This window comes from Eretmochelys imbricata, chromosome 1, assembly GCF_965152235.1.
Source record: "Eretmochelys imbricata isolate rEreImb1 chromosome 1, rEreImb1.hap1, whole genome shotgun sequence".
NCBI lineage: Eukaryota > Metazoa > Chordata > Testudines > Cheloniidae > Eretmochelys > Eretmochelys imbricata.
This window is the reverse complement of record NC_135572.1, coordinates 226,315,368-226,341,454: the sequence shown is the minus strand read 5'-3', so window position 1 is coordinate 226,341,454 and position 26,087 is coordinate 226,315,368. Positions and strand designations below refer to the sequence as shown.

Below are 26,087 nucleotides of genomic sequence, written 5' to 3'. Positions count from 1 at the left end.
AGAGCTGCACTTCAAAGGAAAGAAAACATCTCAGAAAGAAGAAAGTGTCATTCACACAACCCCAGCTTGGTAGGGTAGCTTTACTTCCCTTAGTGCTGTATAGAAGACCTGAGCAAGCTTGGTGCTCAGACAAGCCTAATTAGAAGAAATGTGTGACTGTGCGTGTGCAAATGAGTCCACTTGCATATGTGATTATGTATGTGTCTGCTTGCACACATGCATTGCTGTGTGCATGCTTGTGCCTGGGCACGTCTATTGTGCACATCTCTATTCTTGCATCCATTTAACTGTGCAAATGTGTCTCTGGGCAAGAGTGCTGGCCTGGAGTGCACACGTGGACCTGGGAATACATACATGACTGTGTGTATGTGTACATGACCAGGCATGTGCATGCATCGGACTCAACTTGTACTTGTGACCCAGTGCATGAGACTGTGTGCAAGCATGCAGGTGTACATCTGTGACTGTATGTCTGTGCACATGAGCATGTGTATGATGTACATCTGCATCCTATTATCCTTGAGCTGCTCGGCGGCCTGGTTGCCCCAAATAACATGGAACCCAAAGGGGCAGTTAACAGAGATTGGTGGTGTGGTGTGATGTTGTGTTTTCAATGTCTTTGTTTCAAGCCTTTTCCCCAATTACACAAGCCCATGACGCTGCACTATTTTACACTTGCAATCACAAACTAGCTCGAAGATTTTTTTCTGAAAATACACCATGTCTGCAGTTTATTTTTCGGATCGGTATTGGGGTTAGGCACGGGCGTTTCCCTCAGATATACATTCATGGAGGCAGTTCCTGGGCAGAGAATCTCTAGTCCTTCACCAGCCGGTAGATGTGATGCTGGGCACCATGTTCACTTGCTGACACCTCAAAAACATACGCTATGCACAGCAAGGTCTCTTGAGTGTCCCTGTTCGTCACAACCTAGACAGATGAGAAAAGAAAGCAAGTGCTATTTTTTCTGTCTCAACTTGTAAATATTCTAACACCTTTGAACGTATCCAGTGTTAAACATAATCCACAGAATGAACAACAGGAAAGATACACAGTTCAGCAATGACACCCCAAACTGCGGCTGTCTCCAAACACCAGTAATGAAACATCTGCTTGGTACCAACAGGGGGCGCTTTCTCACAACGTGAGGACTGAGATGCAGTGAAAGCACAGGAGGAGAAGCGTCCTCAGGACCATAAAGAATGGAAATATGTGGCCAGTGAATAATAAGCACTCACCAAGCAAGGGGGGGAAAGTCTTGCCGGGACTGGGAGCAGTGAGCAGCCGTGTGTCCTTGGAGCCAGCGGATGTCACTGTTCCCAGGGGTGACGAAGGGTGAATTACACTGAGAATTCCCCAGCACTGAGAGGGTGCTGAAGGGAAAGGTCTGCTGATGCCAGTGAAAGAGGGCTCTTAGCAGCTTGTGGAGTGCGGTAGGAGGGGACATCAAGACTTGGAGCCTAATTCACAGTTGAGATGTAAGCAAGGTAGCAGGTTTGTAGAAATTTTGGTGGTGCCCAGAACCTCCCCCCAACTCCGCCCCCCCACCTGCCTAAGGCTCTGGGAGGGAGTTTGGGTGGGGGGGAGGAGGTCTGGGGTGCAGGCCTTGGGCTGGGGATTGGTGTGCAGGAAGCGTGGAGGGTGCAGGCTCTGGGAGGGAGTTTGGGTGCAGAAGGGGTGAGAGGTTGGGCTCTGGGAGGGAGTCTGGGATGCAGGCTCTGGGATGGAGTTTGGGTGCTGGGTGCAGGCTCTGGGCTGAGGCAGCAGGTGGGGGTGCAAGAGGGGGTGAGGAGTGCAGGCTTTGGGACAGAGTTTGGGTGCTGGGTGCAGGCTCCAGGCTGGGGCAGGGGATGGGTGTGCAGGAGGGGGTGAGGGGTGCAGGCTCTGAGATGGAGTTTGGGGATGGGAGAGGGTGCGAAGGGAGGGGGTGCAGGCTTTGGGAGGCAGTTTGAGGGTGGGAGGGGGTGCAGGGGTGATGGCTGTGGGGTGGGGCTGGGGATGAGGGGTTCATGATACAGGAGGGGGCTCAGGGCTGGGGCAGAGGGTTGGGGTGCAGGGGGTGAGGGCTCTGGCTGGGGGTGTGGGCTCGGGGGTGGGGCAGGGCTGGGGATGATTTGGGTGCAGGCAGGCTGCCTTGGGGCTGGGGCCAGAGAGGAGGACTCCCCTCAGCCCTCTTCCCGCCGGCAGCAGTGAGCTCTGGGGGAGGGGCCCCCCTCTCTCCTTTGGTAGCACACTCACCCCGTACCACTGTCACAGCATGTGATCCTAGGGCCCCTCTCAGATCCAGGAAGCCCCCTTGTCTCCCCTGTGGTGGGTGCCGGGGGGGGAGGGGGCAGCTTCCATCACATGTGCGCCTCCTCCCCTGTTGCTGCCCCTCACTGTAGCCTCACTGGGGGTGGGGGATGGAGCTGCCCCTTGCCCAGCGTAGGGCAGGAGCGGTGACTGCGGGCGGGGGACCCTCTGTGTTGCTAGAGGGTCCCAATGGAAAAGGGAAGGGTCCGAGGCAGAAGGGCAGGGTCAGGGCACCCTGCCCTGGCATTAGCGGATGTCGGGCACTAGGACCCTGCGGCGGCAGTTGATGCCAGAAGCCAGCAGAGTGGAGGCAGCATGGAGCTGCAGGGGAGAGTCAGGGACGCTCTTGGAGCCAGGGGAGGTGCGTGGGGGCAGCACGTGGGGGCAGCACGTGGGGGCCGGGGGACACTCGAGAGGGGTGCGGGGGGGGTGGTGGTCAGCAGGCAGATCCTGGGGAGAGACCCGGCCCCAAAAATTGGTGGAGCCGGGCCCCCAGGCCCTGAATATTGCTGGAGCCTGGGCACCATGGGCCCATACAACTTGCCACCCCTGGATGTAAGATGGACTCCCTTATACCTCCCAATGCTCACTTTCTGGTGGATGAATGGGGGTAAGCAATGCGGAATGGGTTTAACTTACACACCAAGATGATGTAAGCAAAAGGTGCCTGTGAGTTGCCTACTTGAATTTACACATTCGTACAGCCTCCTGCTTGTTACTTTTCTTACTACATCGACCCCTCCCCCATCCCAGCCCCTCAATAATCTCCGCTACGCTGCAGAATCTCTCTCCTGCAGCCTGCGTGACTGATCGCTGACAGCGATTGTTGTATGCATCCCACCGTTCCCAGCACAGCTCCCTTAGTGGCTGTGTTCTACAGCAGACCTTTGCCCCGTTCTGTCCTGCGTGAGGAGCCAGGAGGGTCAGAAGCTAAATCCTCATGCTGGCAGATCATAGAATCATAGCCCTGGTCTACACTGGAGGGGGGAATCGATCTAGTTACTCAACTTCAGCTACGTGAATAACATAGCTGAAGTCGACGTACTTAGACCTACTCACCGCGGCGTCTTCACTACGGTGAGTTGACTGCTGCTGCTCCCCCATCGACTCTGCTGCGCCTCTCGCCGAGCTGGTGTACAGGAGTTGACGGGAGAGCGCTTGGGGGTCGATTTATCACGTCTAGACTAGCCGCGATAAATCAACCCCCCCGCTGGATCAATTGTTGCCCGCCGATCCAGCGGGCAGTGTAGACATACCCATAGAATATCAGGGTTGGAAGGGACCTCAGGAGGTCATCTAGTCCAACCCCCTGCTCAAAGCAGGACCCATCCCCAATTAAATCATCCCAGCCAGGGCTTTGTCAAGCCTGATCTTAAAAACCTCTGAGGAAGGAGATTCCACCACCTCCCTAGGTAACCCATTCCAGTGCTTCACCACCCTCCTAGTGAAAAAGTTTTTCCTAATATCCAACCTAAACCTTCCCCACTGTAACTTGAGACCGTTACTCCTTGATCTGTCAAGGATGTCACAGTACCCCAGGCTGATCTGCTATCAGACCAATTGTGGGCCTGTACCTTAGAGGAGCATGGCCACCCTTGGAGACAATGCTCCAGGAGGGAAGGAGCTCATTTGTTAATTTGTGAATTTTTTAGCTGATTTTGTTGTGTTCTATTTTATTTTCATGCCTTATGCTTACCTTTGTGGCTGAACTAACCATTGCCCTCTGTCCGGGATTCAGAGATGGGAACTGGCCAGGCCCAAGTGTGGAAGCGGGCATCCAAGTGCTCCAGGGAGGTAGCAGCCAACTAGACTCCCGTAGCCTCAGAGACCCACATTCAGAAGAGTTGCATAAGGCAGGGCATGCATTACATGATGGTACGTAAGAGACTACGTCTAGAGGGACCCTAAGCTGGTGAAAACCACAGGAGGGGGCTGGAAGAATTTATTGAGACTTGTCTCTATTTGGCCCCGGGAGCCAAAGGGTTAAAACACCTTGTACCACGAGAGACCCCTCACACCCAAGTGGAAGAAGGTGGGGAGGGTAGAAAATTCTCAGACTGTACTCTAGGACCCAAGGCTGTAGGATTACCAGTGCAGGATGTGAAAGGCTTTGTTGGCCTACGTGAGATATAGCTGTCTGTGGTGGGAGGCGGGGGAGTACCTACGATTATTCAGACTGTAAAACCCCGTGGGAAGGAAATGAGATGAGCAGGTAGAACAATAGGGCAAGTTCATCTGTAGATGTACAGGGACACTGGGGAAGGCTATGGAAGGAGGTGTGCTGGAAAGCATTTACAAGTGCTCGTCGGCATGAACTATGGCGCACAGACCTCGTCTCTCTCCACTGCCCCACCTCCTTTCTCTGCTCATTTTCATCTATAACAACACTTGGCATTTACTCAGCAAGCACCTTTCCTCCAAGGATCTAAAAGTTCGATACAACTGTGAAGGACTAAAGCTTCACAAGGCCCTGTGAGGTAGAGAAATGGCATTAACTCTGTCCTACAGATAAGGAAAATAAGCTACGGAGGGGTGATGTGACTTGACCAAGGTCACAGGATTTCCAGGGCAAAGCCAGGAACAAAACCCAGGCCTCCAGATTCACAATCTTGGGCATTAGCCACAGGAGCATCCTTCACAGATCTAGTGAGTGAGAATCCATGCTGTGCCTTAAAGAGGCACAGCACAGAGCTCACAGTCCAGAGTGGCTTTAAACCACCCTTGCACCCTCCTAATTCTTGGCTGCGCCAGGGGCTGGAAAGGGCCCAAGTGTAATTTGGACAGCTCTGGGAGCCTAAGCTCTGGCAACTTCCCAACCCAGGGCTTGCCTTATGGGCTGCAGTGCTGCATGGAATCTCTGCAGCAACACGCCCCTTCCTGTCCCGCTGTTTATGCCAGGATTTGGGATGGGTCCTGGGAAGGCAGCTTTATGGCTGTCTTCAGCAGTGCATGAACTGGAGTAATCTTCCCGCAGTCACAACCAGGGCTTTTAGGGTTTTTTTATGATGCACTGGCCCTCTTAAATGGTGTAAAGGGGCCAGAGCAGGGACAATTATTTCACCCTCTGTCTGTTGTTGATACTGGAGTCTTCTTTATTGCAACTTCTGCCTTCACATCTGGCACAGCTTTTTGGCGTCATCTACTCTCCCTTTTCAAACCTTCTTCATCTCTCCTTTCTCTCCATTGCCCATGCCTCTCATTCTTCTCCCTGTGTTCCTGATCCTATTTATCTGAATAACTGCACTCTGCGTAGCTCTGTAAGGGGTGCTGAGACGCAACTGACACTAAATAAAATTAACTATTGAGCTGTATGTGGAAAACTTTGACTCGCAGCTGGGGACTCTTGGATATGGCTTAAATATTTCAAGGCAACAATAAAAACAATTCAGTGCCCCCACCTGTAAAATAGTAAAGTTCTCCAGCACGCTGTTCATCATGTATTTCTCTGGGAGATGTTTGAGTTTATGGATGAAATTAATCATGTATTCACAAAGAGGGGAGCGGTGGATGCGATAGGAATAGTGTCCATTTTCATAGTGAGCATACTCCGTCTATAGTGTAAAAGAGAAAAGGTGCACACAGGGTCACCACTGTTTTTATTAATGTTACTGATAGTTAAAATAATAATAACCACGTGCATTTTCACATCGCTTTACTAACATTAGTTCATTCATCATTCCTTACAATCATCCACTCTGAAGTAGCTTTCCTTGAGCTCTCAAATTTCTCCTGCTTTGATTATTTAAAGAAAAGCAAAGGAACATATCTACTGTGGTAATAACAGTTTGCACTATTATAGCGCCTTCGAGCTAAGGACCTCAGGGTGCTCTGCTGCTATTAATGATTTAAGCTTCCCAATGCCTCTGTGAGATAGCTCAGTAGCATTATTCCTGTTTCACTGATGGAGAAACTGAGGCACCCAGAGGTTGTGACTTGTCTGAGATCACACAGCAAGGCAACGGCACATCTAGGAATATACACCCTGAGTCCCAGTCCAATTCTCTACCTACCAGACCATGCTGCCCAGATTAGCAAATGGGGATTAAACATTTGTGGAACTCTTTCATTACTATCACATTTTAGCTCCAGTATAGAATCATAGAATATCAGGGTTGGAAGGGACCTCAGGAGGTCATCTAGTCCAACCCCCTGCTCACAGCAGGACCAATCCCCAATTTTTGCCCCAGATCCCTAAATGGCCCCCTCAAGGATTGAACTCACAACCCTGGGTTTAGCAGGCCAATGCTCAAACCCCTGAGCTATCCCTCCCCCCTAACATGTACATGTAAACTTCCCCCAAACTGAAGTGACAGGGGAGTTTATCACTTCTTAGCAACCCTCTGCATTCCCCATATGCCTTCATCTTGTTTTCCCATTAGAATCCTATCTCCTCCCCCACGTGCCGGCACCCCCATCGCAACAGTAATTCAGAGGAGGAGGAGGTGCTGCTTCTTCTCCCCTCTTTTGAGATTGCCATGAGGCTCCCAATCTTTGCTGAGCCCAGAGCAGTGGGATGGCCCCTAGCCAGAGATTTGCTTTTGATTTCAGCAGACACGGTGAAGAGCAGCCGTTCTTGCTGCACTTTTAAAAAAAGTGTAGCACTATTCCTGTCAGAGCTTGCGGTTATATGAGGAGCAGAAGGGATTGGCCTAGACACTCACCCTGGGTGGGTGGCATTATCTGTCAGTAAAGGTTTATCTTTGTAAACATATGGGTTAGAAACTTCCTTTGTCTATATATTCTATCTTTGTTGAGAATCATCCTGCAGGCCAGCTGAACACACTGAGCAGGCTAGAGCCATGTGTTTAAAAATCCCGACTCAAGCCCCATAAAAATCACAAAAGACTGGCTTAAAAATCATGAGTCTATAAAAATAATAATAAATGTGGGGATCTTTCTATTTGCCTTCTAGTTTGTAAGCCCCAAGAGGTCACATTTTCAAGCTTTTCTCCTCAACTATGAGGGCTGGAAACTTCATTGTTTAAAACAATGAAAGCTGAGTCTCTCTCAATCACTGGACTCCAGGAGCTGGCACTTTAAGAAAAACACCAAATATTGCAAGACATGTGATAAAATTGTGTGAGGGGGCAACACTACAGGCAGGATCAGGCCCATCCCTGCATGTCTGACACACTGCACTAGACTGATGCTTCCTGATTTTCAATCCTTTTCCAAGCCACCACCCTGACAAGGGGATACTTTCTGCCCTCAGAGGCACCGGTGGGGTTTGTGAGGACATGCAAGGGCTGAATTGCACCCCAGAGTACTCTGCACTCAGGGCTCTGCTGCCTTCTCTTCCTACCTCCACTTTCTCCACCACCTGCTTTCCGAAGGAGCACACCTTAGTGGAGCAAGTAATGATCATGTTTTCTGGGCTTTCGTATTGGCTGGAAACACCATAGAAAGATCTGGATTCATCTTCAATGTTGGTGTTCAAATCAGCCTGCAGGAAAAAAGACAAGGATAGTAGGCAATTCCCAAGTAGCTCATTAGTTTTGGGTCACTGGCATCACACACACCACCCAAGGAAAAAGTTCTCCTCTGGCCTTGGGCTTTTGTTTTTGGGGGTCAGGGAGAGGGGAAATCACGCTGCCAAAGCAGATCAACATGTGTGCCCAAGAAGTGGAGGAAATCTGGGCATGGGACACCTTTTCAAATTTGGGTGCCTAAAGTTACGCATCTAAATTCTAATTTTGACATTTAAATCCCTATTTAGGGCCTTGAAATAGGTATTTGTGGGCTTAAATTAGGTGCACAAGCTATCATTAGGGCTCTAAGTTTGAAGATGTGGTGCTACACCACTACCACCAGGGGTCACACTAGCCTGATATTCTATCCTGAACAAGGAAAAGAAAAGTTTACAGGTGCCTTGCAAAAAACAAAGCAACAGAAAAAGGCATTTAGTTTATTCAACTTCATGAAATAAGAGAACAGAGAGCCCCAAATTCCTCAGTGCCTGATGTGACCAGGTGCTAATTTACTATATTACCTTTCCTTCGATTCCTATGGGCTGGTTCAATCTGTACTACCCCCCTGAAAGGTTAAGGGAAATGGGGAAGAAAATCTCTTTCTGCTTCTGGGACAGTGGACTCTATGGCCCTGTTGACAGTGCGACAAGAACCAGCATACTAGGAACACAGTTCTAGCATGGTTTTCCTGACCGCCAGCAGAGATTTTTATCCAAGAACCTGGTTATGGAACCATGCTCTACACTAGACACTGGGAGAGCCCACTGTGCAGCACAGCTAGTGGGATTCTCAGAAAAAACTTCATGTTCACATTGGTCAGAGAAACCTGCTAGAATCCTGCTAAGAAAATCCAAATAATCCCAGAAATATAGGGCGGGAAGGGACCTCATGAGGTCAGCTAGTGCATCTCCCCATGCTGAGGTAGGATTAGAATACCTAGACCGTCCCTGAGAGGTGTATGCCTAACCTCTTCTTGCTATCCAAGGATTGGGATCCCACAGCCTCTCCAGTGCTTAACTACTTTTACAGTTGGAAAGTTTTTCCTAACATCCAACCTAAATCTCCTTTGCTGCAAACTCAGCTGATTATTTCTTGTCCTACCCTTGGTGCTGGTGGACATGGAGGACAATTGATCACCGTCCTCCTTACACCATGTTTAAACAGAGCTAGAGCGAAGGTGGGATCACAGCGCTGACAGACCCTTAGTATTGGAACAAAGTCAGCAGGTTCTTCCATGACTGCTGCGGCCAAGCCCAGATATAGGGAGACTCTGCACTGGCTGTGTTCGTCAGGCTAGGAGTTAGAGAGCCAAGAACCTGGTCTGTCTGCATGTACGGCAAGCACAATAAAGAATCCTTGTCCTGTTCATCACAGGTCCCATCTCTCCTCGACCAGGAGAGGTGTTACGTGAATCTTTCTCTGGGGCCCCCCGCAAGAGATAGTGGTACCAGTTTATTATCATTTCCAGGAAGTTACAGTTTTAGCTCCAGAATCGGAAGCCTGGGAGCACAAGCTGGCCGGGGCCGACAAGGACTCTGCGCTACACAAGTGACCAGCAGGTGTTGATCCCCACCAAACGCTGGAGCCAACGCCACAGATGAATTCATCGCTTTGCCAGTGGTGACACTAACAACATTAGCAGGAAGCCATGTAGAAACGTACAGCATTTCAATCCAATCTAATTCCCCTGCTGGTTAACGTGCTGCTGCAGGCACATGGAGGGCAAGGAGAAGGAGGAAATGCAATCAACCCTACCATTTATTTCACCAAGTCCAATTTCCATTTCCCACTTAGCACGTCAGCTCCATTGTCCCATCCCTGCTGCCTCCCTCTGCATCCGCACAGGCTGCAACGTGCTGCGTGCAATGGGTACCTGGAGGAAATGGGCGCCTTCAGGAAACCTGTTGGGCTCAGGTAGATACATGATGCCATTGAAAGCTGAGCCAGCAAGCCACTGAAATCCAATCACCACTCATTTTCCCAAAGCACATGTCGCAAGTTCAGAGCAACTGCCCCTGTATTTCCCCTTAGTGGTCCAGCAAAGGCATCCACGCACAGGCTTCCAGCTCCCCGGCCGACGCCTTTCTGGATGGAGACTCCCGTCTCTCTCCCTCCTGACCAGAGTATGTCCAGGCTGCACAGCTCCCTGCCTGCACTGTGTGATTCCCAGCACAGATAGGCTGCCCAAGGACACCTCCTCGCTTTCTCCTCAGAGACGGCTAACGGGTGTAATTGCTACGGTTATAAGGTACCACAGTCAGCACTTCTTAAACAAGCTTACTTTATTCTTAAGGTAAAAAGCATATTAAGAAAACATATCAGAAAGAACAAAAGAACCCCTACACATGCTAATAAGCTTACCAGAGTTAACCCCAACTCTAACATAGATTATGGCAGGAGCAGTCCTTCAAAGCCCCACCCCAGGGGTTTCTTTGTGGTTACAAGTTCATCACAGCTTCAGCATAAAACAAGCTTATGGGACCTTAGTAGGCCAGGTCCTTCCAACCCAACCCATAAGCAGTGGTTCTCAGACCCCCTAAAAAATGTCAAATGGAGGTACAGACCCCTTTGGAAATCTATTGTCAGTACATATGGTTGAATTCTGTTCAGTCAATTTTCAGTCGAAGTCTTTTGCGGACCCCTCAGACATAGTTCCGCGGACCAAACCACTGCCCTAAGGATTGGGGCCCTCCATGGACCGGGGTCCTGTCCATTTGCTGGATCAGGAAAAAGGCCCTGAGCCAGTTTAAAACCAGGCTATTTACCCAAACCCTTCCTTTGTCTGTCAATCCCTGGAGAATCCAGTTTGAACTAGCATATGCGCATCTTTCCAGGGAGATGGCTTTGCTGGAGATGTCACAACCTGGGGGAATTTGCCTGATCACCCCCTGCTTTACCCGTCCCATGGAAATACATATAATTTCACAACAACACCTACACCACTGCATTTTTAATACAATGGACCCTAAAGGTATTAACCCTACTTCCGTGAGGTCTAACTTAACTCAGGAAAGCAGGGGTGACCAAACCATGGCTCGCGAGCTGCATGCAGCTCTTTTACAGTTAAAGTGTGGCTCATGGAGCCTGCTCCTCTCCCCCCCCGCCGCACACATTCTCCACCTACCACACTGGGGCAGGTAGAGCTCAGGGCTTCTGCCCTGTGGCGGGGTGGTGGGTCTCAGGGCTTCAGCCCCTCAGGAGGTGCCTGCTGGGGCAACGGGATTGATGCCCCGAGCCCCAGCAGGCACGGCCTGCAGGGCTGAAGCCACGAGCTCTGGCAGACGTGTCCGGCTCTCAAACTTCAGAAGATTATCATATGCAGCTCAGAGGACCAGTAAGTTTGGCCACCCCTGCAATAAAGTTTATCTTAATTCCATAAGGTTTATTCAGGATATTATCCATCTGTCACAGCACATACTCAGGACCAAATGACAGATGGGTTTATGGCAGGCTTTTATGAAGTAAGTACAGTGGCTACAGGTCTGAATTCTAGCCTAGCAGCTGTAGTCTCCAGCCACAATCCCAGGTGGACAAAGATCAATTCAGTGAAAAAAAATCTATATTAGTAGAACAGGAAGGTTGCATAGTTGGGCACTCAAGAGTCAAGAAATGTCAGAGTTAAGAATATGCAACCATTGCTCTGCCCCATTTAAGTGTGCTTTGCAATACAGCCTTTAGCTACAGCTGCCGACCAGTCCTCAAATTATACAACATAACTGCATACAGTTATTACCAAAGCCTTAAACAGACATAGCATCTTTAAATGCTTCTTTACTCTTTTATATGTTATGTAACGCATTTCATTGTCAGAATGGTCTGTCTTATTTTGAGAGACTCCAATGTTTTATAAGCTACAGTCTCTTCTCTCTAAAGGATTGGGCAGATCTTCAGCTAATGTAAATCAGCATAGCTTCACTGAAGCCAAAGGAACTGCTCCAATTTACACCAGCTATGGATCTGTCCCTAATGTCTTAATAACGTTGTCAGTACCTATGTTCTACGCTTTCAACAGGATACTTTGGTTTTCCTGTGGCAGTTGATACAATTCTGCACGGTGTTTTATCAGTGTATTAGCTCACCTGCTGTTTCTTTAACATATGAGGCTGTCTCGGCCCTGATCCTGCAAGCACTGACACATGTGAGTAATTTTCACACCTGAGTAGTCCCATTGAGCAAGAGGAGTAAAGGATCCGGGCTTAACTGTGTGCATTCTGGACTTTGTGGCTATGTAGCATAGGTGATCAAAAAAAGATGTGGGGTTGTTTCAAAATCAGATTTTACAATGTTTTCTCTAGAAAAATTAGCAAGCATTTTATCCAGAAAACCTCAGAGAAAACTGAATTATCTCTTGACCAGTAATTGTGGTAGAATTTTTGGGAAACAAATTCAGTCACTGAGAGGTGAAACAGAAGGATTGCAGTCCCACTTTAAGTAAAAAGCTCCACACAACCTTAACTAAGAAGTCACTGCAGGTGCCTCCATAGTGGGCAACTCACCTATGAAAAGGTCAGGGTTTAAACACCTGTTTAACACCTAGTTAATCCACATTAAACTATTTGGCACTAGGTAAATTTATGTTAATGCTGTTCCAATAAAGCAGGGAGCATTACCATTCAGTAACATTAAGCCCATGTCTACACTACTAGTAGCATAGCCCCAACGCTGTAGCTATGCCAGCATAACCCTGTAGTATAAATGCAGCCGACAGCATTTTTCCACTGCTGTAGAAAACCACCTCTCTGAGGGATGGTGGCTAGGTCAACAGAAGCAGCCTTCCACTGACCTAGCTGCATCTGCACCAGAACTTGGTTGGCATAGCTATGGGTTTTTCACACCTCTGAGCTCCGTAGCTATGTCAAACTACATTTTAAATGCAGACCAGGCCTCATCCAAACCCGTTTCCTGGGAACCATCCTGATATGCCATGTCCCAATGAAGTAACCACCTATAATCCAGTGATATTTTATGTTTATTCAGCGCCTTTCAATCCCAAGCACGTTGCATATTACAGCTGGGATTTTTCATAGAGGCGTTTGGCAGTTAAGCACCCAACTCCCATTGAAAATCAATAGGAGTTGGGCACCTATCTATGTTAGTCACCTTTGAACCTCCCGGCCAGTGTTCCCTCTAATTTTTCCCACCCACGTGCGGAATGAATTTTGTTATGTGCACCACTATGAAGGTGATGTGTCAGGGATGGGTTCGGAGAGAGGTTCGGAGTGTGGGAGGAGGCTCAGGGCTGGGGCAGAGGGTTGCGTGCAGGGGGGAGGGCTCTGGGGTGGGGCCAGAGATGAGAGGTTTAGGGCTGGGGCAGAGGGTTGGGGTGCAGGGGTGTGAGGGCTCCGGCTGGGGGTGCGGGCTCTGGGGTGGGGCTCAGGATGAGGAGTTTGGGGTGCAGGACGGTGCTCTGGGGCTACGGAGGGGAGAGAGGACTCCACCCAGCTTTCTCTCCCCACAGCAACACCTGGGCTGGGGAGGAGAGGTGCCTCTCCCTGCCGCGGCAGCTCCGGGGCTGGGGCCACGGGGTAGGCGCTGTGACGTTGCACTCCATAATGCTTTATAGAACTATGCTTATAAGTGTCAATATGACGTAACTGGAATATGTTTTATGCTAGATATGCTATGTAACATATCTTTGCAAAGGTTATGTTCTACTGCATGTATTAATCCTATTCATATGCATGTATCATTTTTATATCTGAAATTATGAGCGTTGGCTCTATGCTTGTATTTAAAGTGCTTGCTGCTCCCAGAGCCTGCATCCAACACCCGCTTCCCTCACTCTGAACCCCTCGGCCCCAGCCTGGAGCCCCCTCCTGCACCCCAACCCCCTCATCTCTGGCCCCACCTTAGAGTTCATACATCCAGCGAGAGCCCAAACCCCGTCCCGAAGCCCAACCTCCTGCCCCATCTTGGAGCCCCTTCCCACATCCCAAACCCCTCATCACTAGTTCCACCTCAGAGCCCACACCCCGAGCCAGAGCCCTCACCCCCTCCTGTACCCCAACCCCCTGCCCCAGCCTGGTGAAATTGAGTGAGAGCGGGGGAGCGACAGAGGAGAGGGATGGAGTTAGCAGAGGGCGGGGCCTTGGAGAAAGGGCGGGGGGCTGGGCAAGGGTGTTCGGTTTTGTGCAGTTAGAAAGTTGGCAACCCTATCCCCAGCACAGCTGCTCTCGGGTACCTCACCCAGCTGCAGGAAGCTCCGCGGCTGCTGCCTTCAGTGCCCAGCTCTGACTATTTGACGATTTTAAAAATCCTATGACCATGAAATTGACCAAAATGGACCATGAATTTGGCAGGGCCCTACTCATTACATATTTCCCTCTTAGAAGGCAGGCCTATGGAATCCTGCATCAGCTGCAGCTTCCAGATGGTCGCCATGGTAGGTTCCATGCAAAACAATAGTCTGGCTTGGAGAAGGTAGAACTTGGGTCTTGGTGGCTAGATCCATATCTGAGAGGAAAGGGGGAGGATTTTGGCTAACCAAAGATAACAGAACACATTTCCAGCCACTAGCGAGATCTGGGAATCCAGGAGCAGAGAAGAGTTCAACAAGACTGCAAGACTCCATGCCACTTTGACAACTGGAGGACAGCTGCCCCTGCTCTTCGACACAGCTCCCTCTGCCAACACACAATTCCTACGCTTCTGAACGCACATGGCAAGCAAATTGGCTGGAAGAAGTGCATTTTTACAAAGCCCCTTGTTAGAACAGAACAGCTGTTAAAAGTCAGTGCAGTCTTGCTAGGATTCCTTAGCCCAGGTGAAATTAACGGGGGTTCTCAGTCCCATCCTCAGTGAAAGGTGCAAACATCATAAAAATCTTCATCACTAATTGCTGCCTTGTTTGCTGTCTGCAATGGCAATTAGAGAGGCCAAGGACAGAATGGACTTAGAAACTGAATTGCCCTCTCATCCCTCCAGGCAGTACCTGCCAGGTCCAGATTTAAGGCACACTGGCGGGCTGGGCACCGTGCGTGGGGAAGCGTGCAGTGCTGCTGCTTTGTTCTGTGGGAAAGCAGATTATTTCAGTCTCCAGTCCTCCCCTCCAGCCCCTTCTATGAGTATTTCATTCACTTCATGAAAAGAAAGAACCAAACAATTTGATTGGTTTCTAGGCTTTCCTATTGCCGAGGTGAAGAGATTATTATGCTTATTTATCACCCGTTTAGGAAAAGTCTCCTATCAGCCCTTTGGGCAATTCCTCAGATGCACCTAGTTCTGAATCAGAATGCTCTGTGCACTTTAAATTAACCCTTGAGTGGCAGCAGGTGGTTTACCTCTGCAGACAGGTGCTTTGGACAGCGCTGGACTCCGACTGCCCACATGGAACCCCTGGTCTCTCATCTGCATTCCATCTCCCTCCCTGTGTGGCCCCTGGACTCATACGCCATCCCCTGAAAGTTTTACACTGCGAGTGCTCCATTCCAATGGCGTGTGAAGCCATAAGAACTCCCCCACCCCCCGTGCTATTAATACACATGCCTGTAGCAGGATGTTCAGGGGGAGAGCCAAGTAACAGGTGCGAGAGATAACGTTACGCTGGAAAAGAGCAGGGCTGCCGCTGCCCATGTGTTAGGAGGGTAATGTCTCATATTCATTGTCCTGTGCTGGAATGCGCTCAGAGCATGGAGAAATGTCACGGAGCAGCTCTTCACAAGCTGTCGATCCAAGGCCAAGGGTCAGTTCATTGTCCCTCGGGCTCCAAAGGCCAAATTCATCAAAGGGGTGTGTGTGCTGGGAGCGCTCAAGTTTTAAACAAATTGTATGTTTGACATCTGAAAACTAAAAAACTAATGAATGAATATGGGCACAGATCTGTCTCACTAGAGCCAGCCGTTGCTGGTAATGGCCAAAATCCCCAAACTTGGGTGTTTTAAGTTAGGCATCGAATCCTTGCAAGCTCTTTGGGGCAGGAACTGTTGTTTTCTTCTGTGTTTGGACAGCACCTAGCACACTGGTCTATCACTGGGGTTTCTGGGTGCTACAGCAATAGAATTACATGAATAAATAAGAATTTAATAAATCAGTAGCTTGATTTTGAGAGGCACTGACCATAAGCAACTGCCATTGAAACTAACAGGAGCTCAGAACCTCTGAAAACCAATCCACTCATACATGTATCTAAATATGGATTTAAGTGTCTAATTTTAGGCATGCAAGTTTGAAAATTCTGGCCAGTATCTTGTTTTTATAGAATACTTTTCATCCAAAAGGACTTTACCAACTGTATAATGTAGGTATTGCTTTACCCACCACTAAAAAGCTGCCTCCTCTGTGGAGGAATAAGGTAGCTTCTTTGCAGTGCACAGCAACTAAGACAAGAAATGAAGTTGCATTGTTCATGCAGTTGAAAATGCAGGGCTACATAGCAGAATTGGTTGAAAATTTTCCACTGAATTGGTTTTTCAGAAAAAAAAAAAAAAGTGGTTTTGACTCAATGATTTTTTTTGTAAGAGGTGTCTGGATTCTGCTGAACATTTTGACTTTGTCAAAAAAAGAACTTCCAAAACCAAAAAGTTTTCAGTTTTCTGCCAAAACCTGAACAATTTTGGCCACCTTCCCGCTCTCCCTAAAAAGTTATTTGGAACTGCCGCCACAGGCCCTCACAGAACTTGTAGTTCTGCTCCCTCATGCCCCCTTTCTCTGCTATGGGCTGGGTTTCCCAGTCAAACTACATCTCCTCTGATGTACTGTGGTTGCTCAACAAAAGAAAAGACCCTAGGGCACCAGGGGAGATGTAGTCTGGCCAGAGAGCCTGGCACATAGAGCAGAATGAGGGCATGGGGCACCCGAACTACAACTGCCATGAGGTACTGCGGCAGAATTTCCAAATGAATGTTGTTGGCTGAAAATTTCTGTTTTCAGTTTTTCACTAGAGAGTCTACCCTCTTCCCTCACCATCAATTTCCCAACTAGCTCTAATGTTCAGCCACGGAGAATGTAATAATCAAAGGGCTTGTCTACACCGTGGGGTAATGCGCTCTATAGACGTGTGATTTCTAAAGCACACCAGTGTGCTAAGCTTTAACTGGTCTGTGTAGATCCCGCTGGTGCGTGCTAATCTCTAGTGTGCTTTAACACAGCACTGTCTCAAACAGTGCTATGTTAAAGTGTACCAGCAAGGTCTACAAGGACGAAATAATGCATAACATGTTAGTGCACTTTAGAAATTACACTCCCTTAGATGCATTACCCCACACCAAGGTGAAATTTTACAAGGTTAACACTGACACTCTTGTGAAAATGCCACTGATTCTTAAATGTTCACAAGTGCTCAAGACCTCTGTTTTACATCTGATCCACAAGACAGCTTCTTCAGCAGCTCCGTACCCGATAGTGTCATGCTGAGACACTGGTTCAAAACTGACATTCAGTAAATCATAAATACTGCTGTTTGCAGATCCTAGAGAGTACTGTATATACTCGTTCATAAGCTGAATTTTTTTAGTAAAAAAAGGAAGCACCAGAGAAGGGGGTCGGCTTATGAACGGGTATAGAGAGGAAGAGGTGGGACACAGCCCCTCCCCACCACATTGGGGTCAAGGAGAGGTAGCACAGCCAGCAGAGCCAGAAAGGAAGAGGCGGGGCCAGAGGCTCTCCGATTCTGGCCACGCCGCCCCATCTGCAGCCAGGCCAGAGATATCCTCCCCTGGCCCTACCCAGATAAGGTGGGAAGGGATGGGATGGGGAGAGTGTGGGGGTCCCAGGCTAGGGGTGGGGTCATGTAAGGGGTGGTCACAGGGGTTACTCCCCTGACCCCCAACTTCTCTCCCCCCAAAAAAATTTCCCCACCAGTTGCTGTCCCAGCCTGTCAGGGTAAGCAGCTGGTGCGCCGGGACACTTTGTTTACTTAGGTTTACCTCCATGCCTGCGGACGCTCGAGGTAAACAAACCATCTCGGCTCGCCAGCAGCTTATCCTGATGGCCCGGGAGCCAAAGTTTGCTGACCCCTGAATTATAGGGTCGGCTTATGAATGAGTCATAAAAATTTTCCATTTTTACGTATCCATCTTCGGGGGGGGTCAGCTTATAAACGAACTGGCTTACGATCGAGTATATATGGTAAGTATTCCTTGGAGGTTTCCAATCCAATTACTGACCCTGCCCAATCTTGCTTAGCTTATGATAAGCAGAGACAGGATCACAGCACAACGTTTATGCCTGAAGGCCATTAATGTGCCTGCTTTTAGGTGCACAGAAAGGCCACCACCACAACTCATCACCAGACATATAAAGCTCCCTCTGTGATTCAACAAAATACAGTGCCCCCACGGTATCAAAAAGGAACCAGGAAACCAAAATGCCGTATGGTATCACTGACTGCGCGCTCTCCGATGCATTCCAAATTCCGCAACATGCCAAATCATTCAAGACCAGGATTTGGAATGCCCCAGACACCAGGACATGTCAGTCCATGCCCTGCAATCAGGAGATGCCTCACCCATGCCCAGCACAGAGACAACATGTAGTCACCTTAGGTGAGATTCCCCCCTGTGCAGATGGCCTTCATGCCACTGAAATCCTTCAAAATAAAGGCTTAATTCAGACTTCAGTGGCATCAACTCCTTGTTTATCCATCTGGGGTAAAAAAAAAAAAAAAAAAAAGTTCGAAACACAACAAAGGTGTTCAGAAACAAGCCATTCACCCTCCTTGCTGAACTCCCTGCTGTCTCTGCTGAGCCTGCCAATCAAGTGGTCAGTTAGTGACAATTAACATGATGAGTCTGAGAGAAGGATGAGCGTCCACTAGGAACGGGACTAAGACCATCAGCTCATTTCTCATAGTCTTGCTATGAGAAATGATCCAGCATTGAGTTGCAAGTGGTAATGTTAAAGTGAAAGGCTCCATATCTCATTACTCATTACAGATTCCCCCAGCCATCCAGCCCTGCCACTGCCCCAAGCTGCTATTATTTGTAATCTTATAATACCTACAATAACATCCGTCTCCAAATTATTTCCTCTGTGCCCTGCAGCACACACAAGATGCAATGGCACAATGCTACAGCTTTTGCAAAACCTGAGCTTGCGCATCAAAAATTCAATCCAGGCAACTGAGAGGGTAGAATTTTGCCAGGCTGATTCAACCTTAAGTTTTCTGCCAATTTACCAGAACCTCTCGGTCAGTTTTCAAGAACACATTTGCTGTATAATCCACTTTCATTGGTGTATGTTTCCTATTTTGTGGTCGGCCTTGTGCCTAGTGTAAATCACTTGTACATAGATAATGCAAACCCACAGAAATAGCGAAATAGGGCAGGAAGGGGGAAATAGAGTGCACGCTGGGAAGTTATTGAATATTTAGATTCAGGGAACAGATAGCTTCAAGGTTGCAGAGGAGAAGGATTTCCCTTACACATCAATCATTAAACCACTGGTCTGAACTGCAACTAAACAAACTCCCAAGAGTTTAGTCAGTTACAACTTTGCAGAAGGCAACACCAAATATTTGCCTTGCTCCAGCCAGAATGTCACAATAAGGCGTTTTGCTCTTCAGGGGGAGTCCCAGATGCGAGCAGTGGGTGAATTAGCTGCACACTCAACACTGAGTATCTGGTACTTCCCACAAAATAGCAAAAGGAGCAGGAGCAGCTGGGCAGCCTGGGAGCTTCCTTCTCTTACCCAGAACTTGACAAGGAAGAAGGCATTGGGTGGCCCCTTTTCAAAGAGCTCCTTCAGGCCCCCTTTCTTCTCAGGGAACTTGTCATAGATCTGCCGGATGTCCACCGCCTCGAGGTAGGGGTCACTGTAGCTGGGGCTTGACTGGCCAATGTGAACAAACAGGTGCTTGTTATACTGCAGGGAGACAGGTGTGAGACATTAGGGTGACACAGGATGGGCCTCGGTTCAGAGTTATCATCCAGTGCTCTTCACAGCAGAAAAGATGGGAACAGAATGTACTGGCTGGGACCATCTAACCATAGAATTCAGGGGAGCTTTTGGACAGAGACAAACCAGGGAGCCCATTTGGGCCTTAGGACCCAAAAATCATTTACCTCACAACAGGCATGAACGGTACATGTGCAGGAGGCCTCTTAGGAAAACACTGCAGGAAGTGCTGTCTGGCCCCTCGCCTGCTGAAATGGCTCTACAGGGATTCTACCACTATCTCATGATCACCAGAGCGCAGTTTGCTCTGGCCACATCCTCCCACCCTGGAACATACCCAGAATGCCCACTACACTCGGAGGGGAGATCAGAAGTCGATGGTGTAGAAGCGGCTACACTGGCTTCATGTCATTCTGTCTTTTGGGCCTTAGGACATTTTAATGGAGGAGAATCTGTTTTTACCAGATCCTAAATTCCCCAAGCTTGGCTTCTAAATTTGTCCCTGCCAATGCAGAGCAATTCAGTGGACCGGGCGCTTCAGTACATAGTTAAATAGCTAGACACATACTGAACAGCACACCTAGTGTAAATTAAAGCTATCCAGTGGCAAAAAATACATGGGAAGTGGGAGTGAGGTTCATATCTTACTGTATCTTGGTCTTGTTGTTGTTCCAAGAATGCAGAGAATTCTAACATCCAAAGTTTGGAGCTGGCAACCCTTCGCCCCTGCCAAGGTGGAGCCGATGGGGAAGGTGAGAGGCCAGCAGGAGACTCAAACCCTAAATGCAAGGGGATGAAAAAATAAGATGAAAAAGAGCCAAGTCAGCAACAACTGTCATTTTCAGCATCTAATGCAGGGGTGGGCAAACTTTTTGGCCTGGGCCACATCGGGTTTCCAAAATTGTATGGAGAGCCGGTTAGGGGAGGTTGTGTCTCCCCAAACAGCCAGGCATGGCCTGGCCCCCACCTCCTATCCGCCCCGCCCCGCTTCTAGCCTCCTGAAGGCTCCCCCAGGACTCCTGACCCATCCAATCCCCCTGTTCCCTGCCCCCTGACGGCCTCCACAGGACTCCTGCCCCATCCACCACCCTGGCCCCTTGATAATCCCCAGACCCCCCACCCCTGACTGCTCCCTGCCACCTCATCCAACCTCCCCTCTCATTCCTGACTTGCCCCCAGGACTCCTGCCCCATCCAACCACCCCTTCTCCCTGTCCCTGGACCGCACCCTGAACCCCTGCCCCTGACTGCTCCCGCCACCCCATCCAACCCCATGCCTCCTTCCTGACTGTCCCCCCCTGCCCGGACCCCTGCCCCATCCAACCCCCGTTTCCCGCCCTCTGACCACCCCGCCCCCTATCCACCACCCCCAACCCCCCTGCCCTCTATCCAACCCCCCTGCCCCTTTACCGCGCTGCCTGGAGCACCGGTGGCTGGCAACACTACAGCTGCGCCTCCCAGAGCACTGGGTCAGGCCGCGGCTCTGCAGCTGCGCTGCCCGGCCGCCCAGAGCATCACACCAGCGGCACAGTGAGCTGAGGCTGCGGAGGATGGGAGACAGCGGGGGAGGGGCCGGTGGCAAGCCTCCCGGGCCAAGAGCTCAGGGGCCGGGCAGGAGGGTCCCGCGGGCCGGATGTGACCTGCGGGCCGTAGTTTGCCCACCTCTGATCTAATGTCACAGCCTAGTGAGAATCTTTTTTGGACTTCAACCCTCATATAAAACACTTGTCACAGTCCCATCACTCTGTCCCTCCCCGATCAGTTTCTCAACTGTTCTTCCCTGAGGAAGTAACCCAGGATATGCTGCTAAGTAATGGATCAATCTAACTGCCACTGAAGTCAAAAGAAAGATTCCCACTGACTTCAGTGGGAGCTGGACTGGGCCTTAAATGAATAGCAAGACAATCTGCTTGGATATCTCAGAGCAGTCACCATGAATGAGGAAATGTTGAGATTGGGAAGGAAAAACCACCTTCTGCTCTACTAGAACAAGGCATCTGAGGAGAGTCACATTGGAAATACAACCCCCTTATTGTGGTGAAAACAGAGCGATCTTCTGGCTGGAGCATGGTGCTGGGATCTCGTGACTTCTAATTCCGCCTCCGCCATTGACCTATTACGTAATCTTGAGCATGCCATTTAGCCTTGCTCTGCTTCAACTAGTGGGAACTTGGCATCTAAATCCCCCTAGGCAGCTTTCAGAATCTCAGCCTATGTTTCTAATAACTCTGCCTGTGTGCCGAGACAGCAGCCACTTTGGTTTTGGAGTTGCTGCAGCCTGGTGTAAGAGGAGACACACACACTGTGCTCTCTCAGAAACTTTACTGTTCTTCTTCCATGTTTGTGGCTTCCCTTAATTTTAAATGGAGTCATTCAGACTGCAAGTAAATATTGCTCTTTGTGGTAACGAGAGAAATTAAAAACACAGGATCAGGTATGGTGAGGTTAGATTGAGTGAGTGGAGCTGGATGGGACATGCATTGGTTGGCTATATCAGATAAACCTGTGGCTGGACAGAACAAGTCTGGGACTAGATGTGGGTTGTTCTCATTCTTGCGGTTTCTCAGGTCCTTGCGGAATATTCGAATTTTCCATTTCCCCTTTAGTGGCAGGAAGCATGTAAGTCTCCTTTATAGTTATGACTAAAGAACTATGATTTTCTTACATGGCAACATGATGTGTATGTGCTGTGCAAGAAACTGTGTTTCCCTACCTACCTGGTAACGGGAGTGGAGATTGAACAGCATAGGTTTGTTGAGAAAAAGGTTTCACGCTGTAGGAATATACATGAGAGTTAGTTAAAGAAAAATCAAAGCATTTTGTTCAGTTCTCTGGGTAAATTAGGTGAAGGACTTTCCGGGGGGGGAGAGAAAGTAACTCCACGAGAGGCAAGGAGGGCCCAGAAAGGGGACCCTAACAGTCCCTATACAAAAGGGGCCTCTGAGAGCATAACTTCAATAGAGCACCCCATGTATAAAAAGGGACCCACACAGCACACCGCATTCTTACCTACGTATCCAATAGCACAGACCCACTCAGGGGCATCCTTCAAGCTCACCTCAACGATTGGCTGTATGGAGATTGCAGGGCCTCTGACTTGATTCCCTACATGGCCTGCCCACCTAGACCCTAATGCCCATGTATTTATACAGCCTTTTGTCCAGAGATGGACTTAAGTGTGGGAAATGTCAGTAAATGGCAACTCAGCCTCTCTGTGTTGGGCTCTGCGAGCTCCTTTCCTGGTGATGGGCCATGTGGGGACAGCTTTTCAGAAGTGCTCAACACCCTCAATTGGGACTGGACTATCAACAGAGTTCCACTCCCAGTTAGGCCAGATTTTCAGAAGTGTTCAGCACCTGGCAGCGCCCCCTGTTCTCAGTGGGAGGTGGTGAGTGCTACGCTCTGGAAAATCTGGCCCTTAGTCAAGATCCCTGAGGGATCCCTCCCCAGTTCACTTGCAAACTAGAGGTCTAATTCAGAGGCCACATGTAAGCTGATATGTGCTAGATAGCTTTAGGGTCCCTTGGACCTACTCATACCCACTTACTGATGTGCAAGGGCATCTAAACGGGTGTGACTTACATGCTGAGAAGCCAAGACGTGTGAGTTGAAGGAGGAGAGGTGGCCAACTTTCATGTACACTGTTCTTACAACTTCCTGTTACTGCCTTTTTTGCTACACTCTTTTCTTCTGGATTCTCACTGTAGGCCAGATGAAGCCCAATGTGAATCCCTCCGATACCCATAGACACAGTGGGGCAAATTCCAAGATGAAGTATAAAAGGAGGGTGTAAAGGGTGAGTTAAGGCCCCCACTCAGTTCCCTTTGAAGCCAGCTTTTCTGTTGTCTTTGATAGGCATTGGATCAGACCCTAAGTGAGCCTAAGTGAATCTAGAGGCAGTTTGAATGAGTGTAATGTACATTTTGGAGGGGTCAGAAGAAGGGGCAAGATTCACCAGTTTAAGACTCCCTCTGAACTCATTTAGACTCATCTTTGAATTTAGCCCTAGGCCTTTTGCCTCAAATCCATGCCTGCTTCCATCGATAGCTTGGGGAGTGTCTGCCTTTCCGAGAAACAGCAGCATATGGCCTTATGGTTTCTTAACCTCGAGCTAATTGAAGGTACTGCCCAGCTCAGGGGAACTTCCACCACAGCACGGGAAGCAGCCATGTGTATGCTTAGGCGTGGGAGTACTCACTCGTGAGAGGATCCAGCTTGGCCTGGCAAAGCTCCTTGCCAAAACTGCAAAACCAAAGTACAGACACAGTCACCATCCTGAGGCTAAAGAAAATCAGACCTTACTCCTGTCAGAGGCTAGTGATGGCACATAACAAGACTGTGAGAAGGGCTAAGTGAGCCTGTATTCCCCTGCAGCGGCACTGATGGGACTTGGAAGGGTTAAGCCAGATGTGATAAGTAATTAAGGACAATTTTTCCAGCGGTAGACACTGGGTAAGAATGGCTCCATTTTTGGGTGTCCAACTTCAGGGACCCCAAAGTCCACAGTCACTTTTGAAAACTTGGCTGCATGCGATTAACTCAGCATGTTACACTGAGATGAGCTGGGAGGCACCGTAGGGCAGGCTAGCACCAGGAAACAGACCTTTCTTCAGAGATGGAGCAGGAAAAGCTTTCTTTTGTGCTGCACAAAGGCATTCTGCACTGGTTATGTGCATCTAGAAAGCAGGCTGGGGGAAGCCTTGCAAAATCATGCCTGTTACAAGTTTTCTTGCTCCATGGCTCAAAAAACCTGGATCCATCAGCATCCACCAGTCGAACTTCAAAACCTGGATACTGACCCCATCCCAAACTCTGACTCTCCTGACGTGTCACAGGGTGGAGAAGAGGGGAAGGAGAGACAGTGAGACAAAGAGACAGCCTGGGTGCTGACATGTGGTGCAGTAACAATGGCCAAGTGAGGACAGGGAGGTGACAGCAACTGGAGGGGTGAGGAAGGAACACAGGTAGGCCTCGCATTTTGTTCAGCGTGCGGAGTCCAGATATCGTGTCTCCTCTTTATTTATCAGGTTAATTCCTGATCTTTACATGGCTGCATTACAAAAAGAAAAAGGAAAAAAGAGCAATCTGAACTTCTCAACATGGAGGGATTTCCTGTTACTGCAAGCAGCAGCCGTGGCATTCAGGTGACTGATCTAATGCTGGCTGCATTATGTATCTGACCCTCCATCACCCTCTTAGCACAGTCCCTGAACTATACAGTCCCAGAGCCCTGGACAGAAGGAGCATCCCTTCCCTCAGGATCTCAGTGGGATTCATCCTGCAGGGTACAGAGAATCTTAAAGTTCCATGGCTTGGTTCAAAGGGCTCTGTGGTCAATGGAAGTCTTCCCCATTGACATCAGTGGGCTTTGGATCAGGCCTCATCTCTTTAGGCTTCTATATGAGGTCACCTGTCACCATGGTATACAAGCACTTGTGACTGTACGTGCCCAAGAGGGGGCTGGGGACAGATGGCAAGAACGCATTTGCTCAATACAAAAGAACCATGTGCCAAAAAAGACAGCACAGACATCCTATAACATCACTGGTGATTAACATCACAAATGCTCCTCTCGTCTACATCGGTTTTAGTGTGTCTCCACTGACTTCACTGGAGTTACTCCTGATTTACACCAGCTTGAGAGGTGAATCAGGCCCTAAATGTTGCAGTTACATAGCAATTTTGCCCTTCATGTTAATGAGGTGCACTTTGAACTTGTCCCCTGTGGTCTGTTTCTGGGGTGTGTGTCTATCACAGTTCCTAACTCTTATCTCTAGCTGACTCTCCTGCCCCATTTCCATCGAGACACTTCACTCACCCCAGACACAGCAGGGTAGGCTGGTCGCGGGAGGCCAGGCAATACCATTTTACTGTGGAAGGCGGTTGCAGAGATGATCTGGGCAGATGACATTGTAGCCATACTCTGCATGGCTTTATCTTTAGCTGCCTGATCCTAGGAGGGAGAGGAAGGGAAAAGAAGACATGGTGATTATAATAATCAATATGTCGTGCTGGGCACCCAGAACTCCCATGGACTTCGATCAGGGAAATGGGTGCTCAGCACCTCTGAAAAATCAGGCCAGTAAAGCCATTCAACAGGACCACAAGTGACTTTCTAATGCACAGAGCTCACCCTAGTTAAGACTGCAACTTAACTTCCATTATAAAATCCAGTAATCACTTACTCAGTACTTTCCCAACATTTCTCCCTTTGGTCTGAAGCTTTTCACACTCAGTCTCAGCTCTACGGCTGTGAGGTTTTGTTACTAGAAGTGTGAGTCAGATCCTGCCAGCCATTTCTGAATTACTGGCAAGGAGCTGGAATGGGACAGATACTTTTCCATGAATAAAAATCTATACTCTGACTCAGGGGTAACACAAAAACAGCTCCTCACCACAAAACAATCCCCTCCAACCCGGCACTTGGGCTGGTCTAAGTGAGGATCAGTCGCTTTGTTACGATCCATTTTTTCAGGGGGGAAATAACTTGTAAGCA

The 26,087-nt window shown here is 49.0% G+C and overlaps 1 protein-coding gene across 1 annotated transcript; it reads right to left on the bottom strand.

Moving 5' to 3' along the window:
* Positions 1 to 799: 799 nt before the first annotated feature.
* TEAD4 (TEA domain transcription factor 4) lies at positions 800 to 25,520 on the bottom strand. Its single transcript, XM_077807404.1, has 8 exons — positions 25,410 to 25,520; positions 23,790 to 23,833; positions 22,309 to 22,364; positions 20,241 to 20,371; positions 19,386 to 19,559; positions 7,595 to 7,735; positions 5,691 to 5,843; positions 800 to 930 (listed from the first exon to the last, which is right to left on the bottom strand). The coding sequence occupies exons 1-8, from the start codon at positions 25,518 to 25,520 to the stop codon at positions 817 to 819; spliced, it is 924 nt and encodes a 307-aa protein (XP_077663530.1). The 3' UTR covers positions 800 to 816.
* Positions 25,521 to 26,087: the final 567 nt, after the last annotated feature.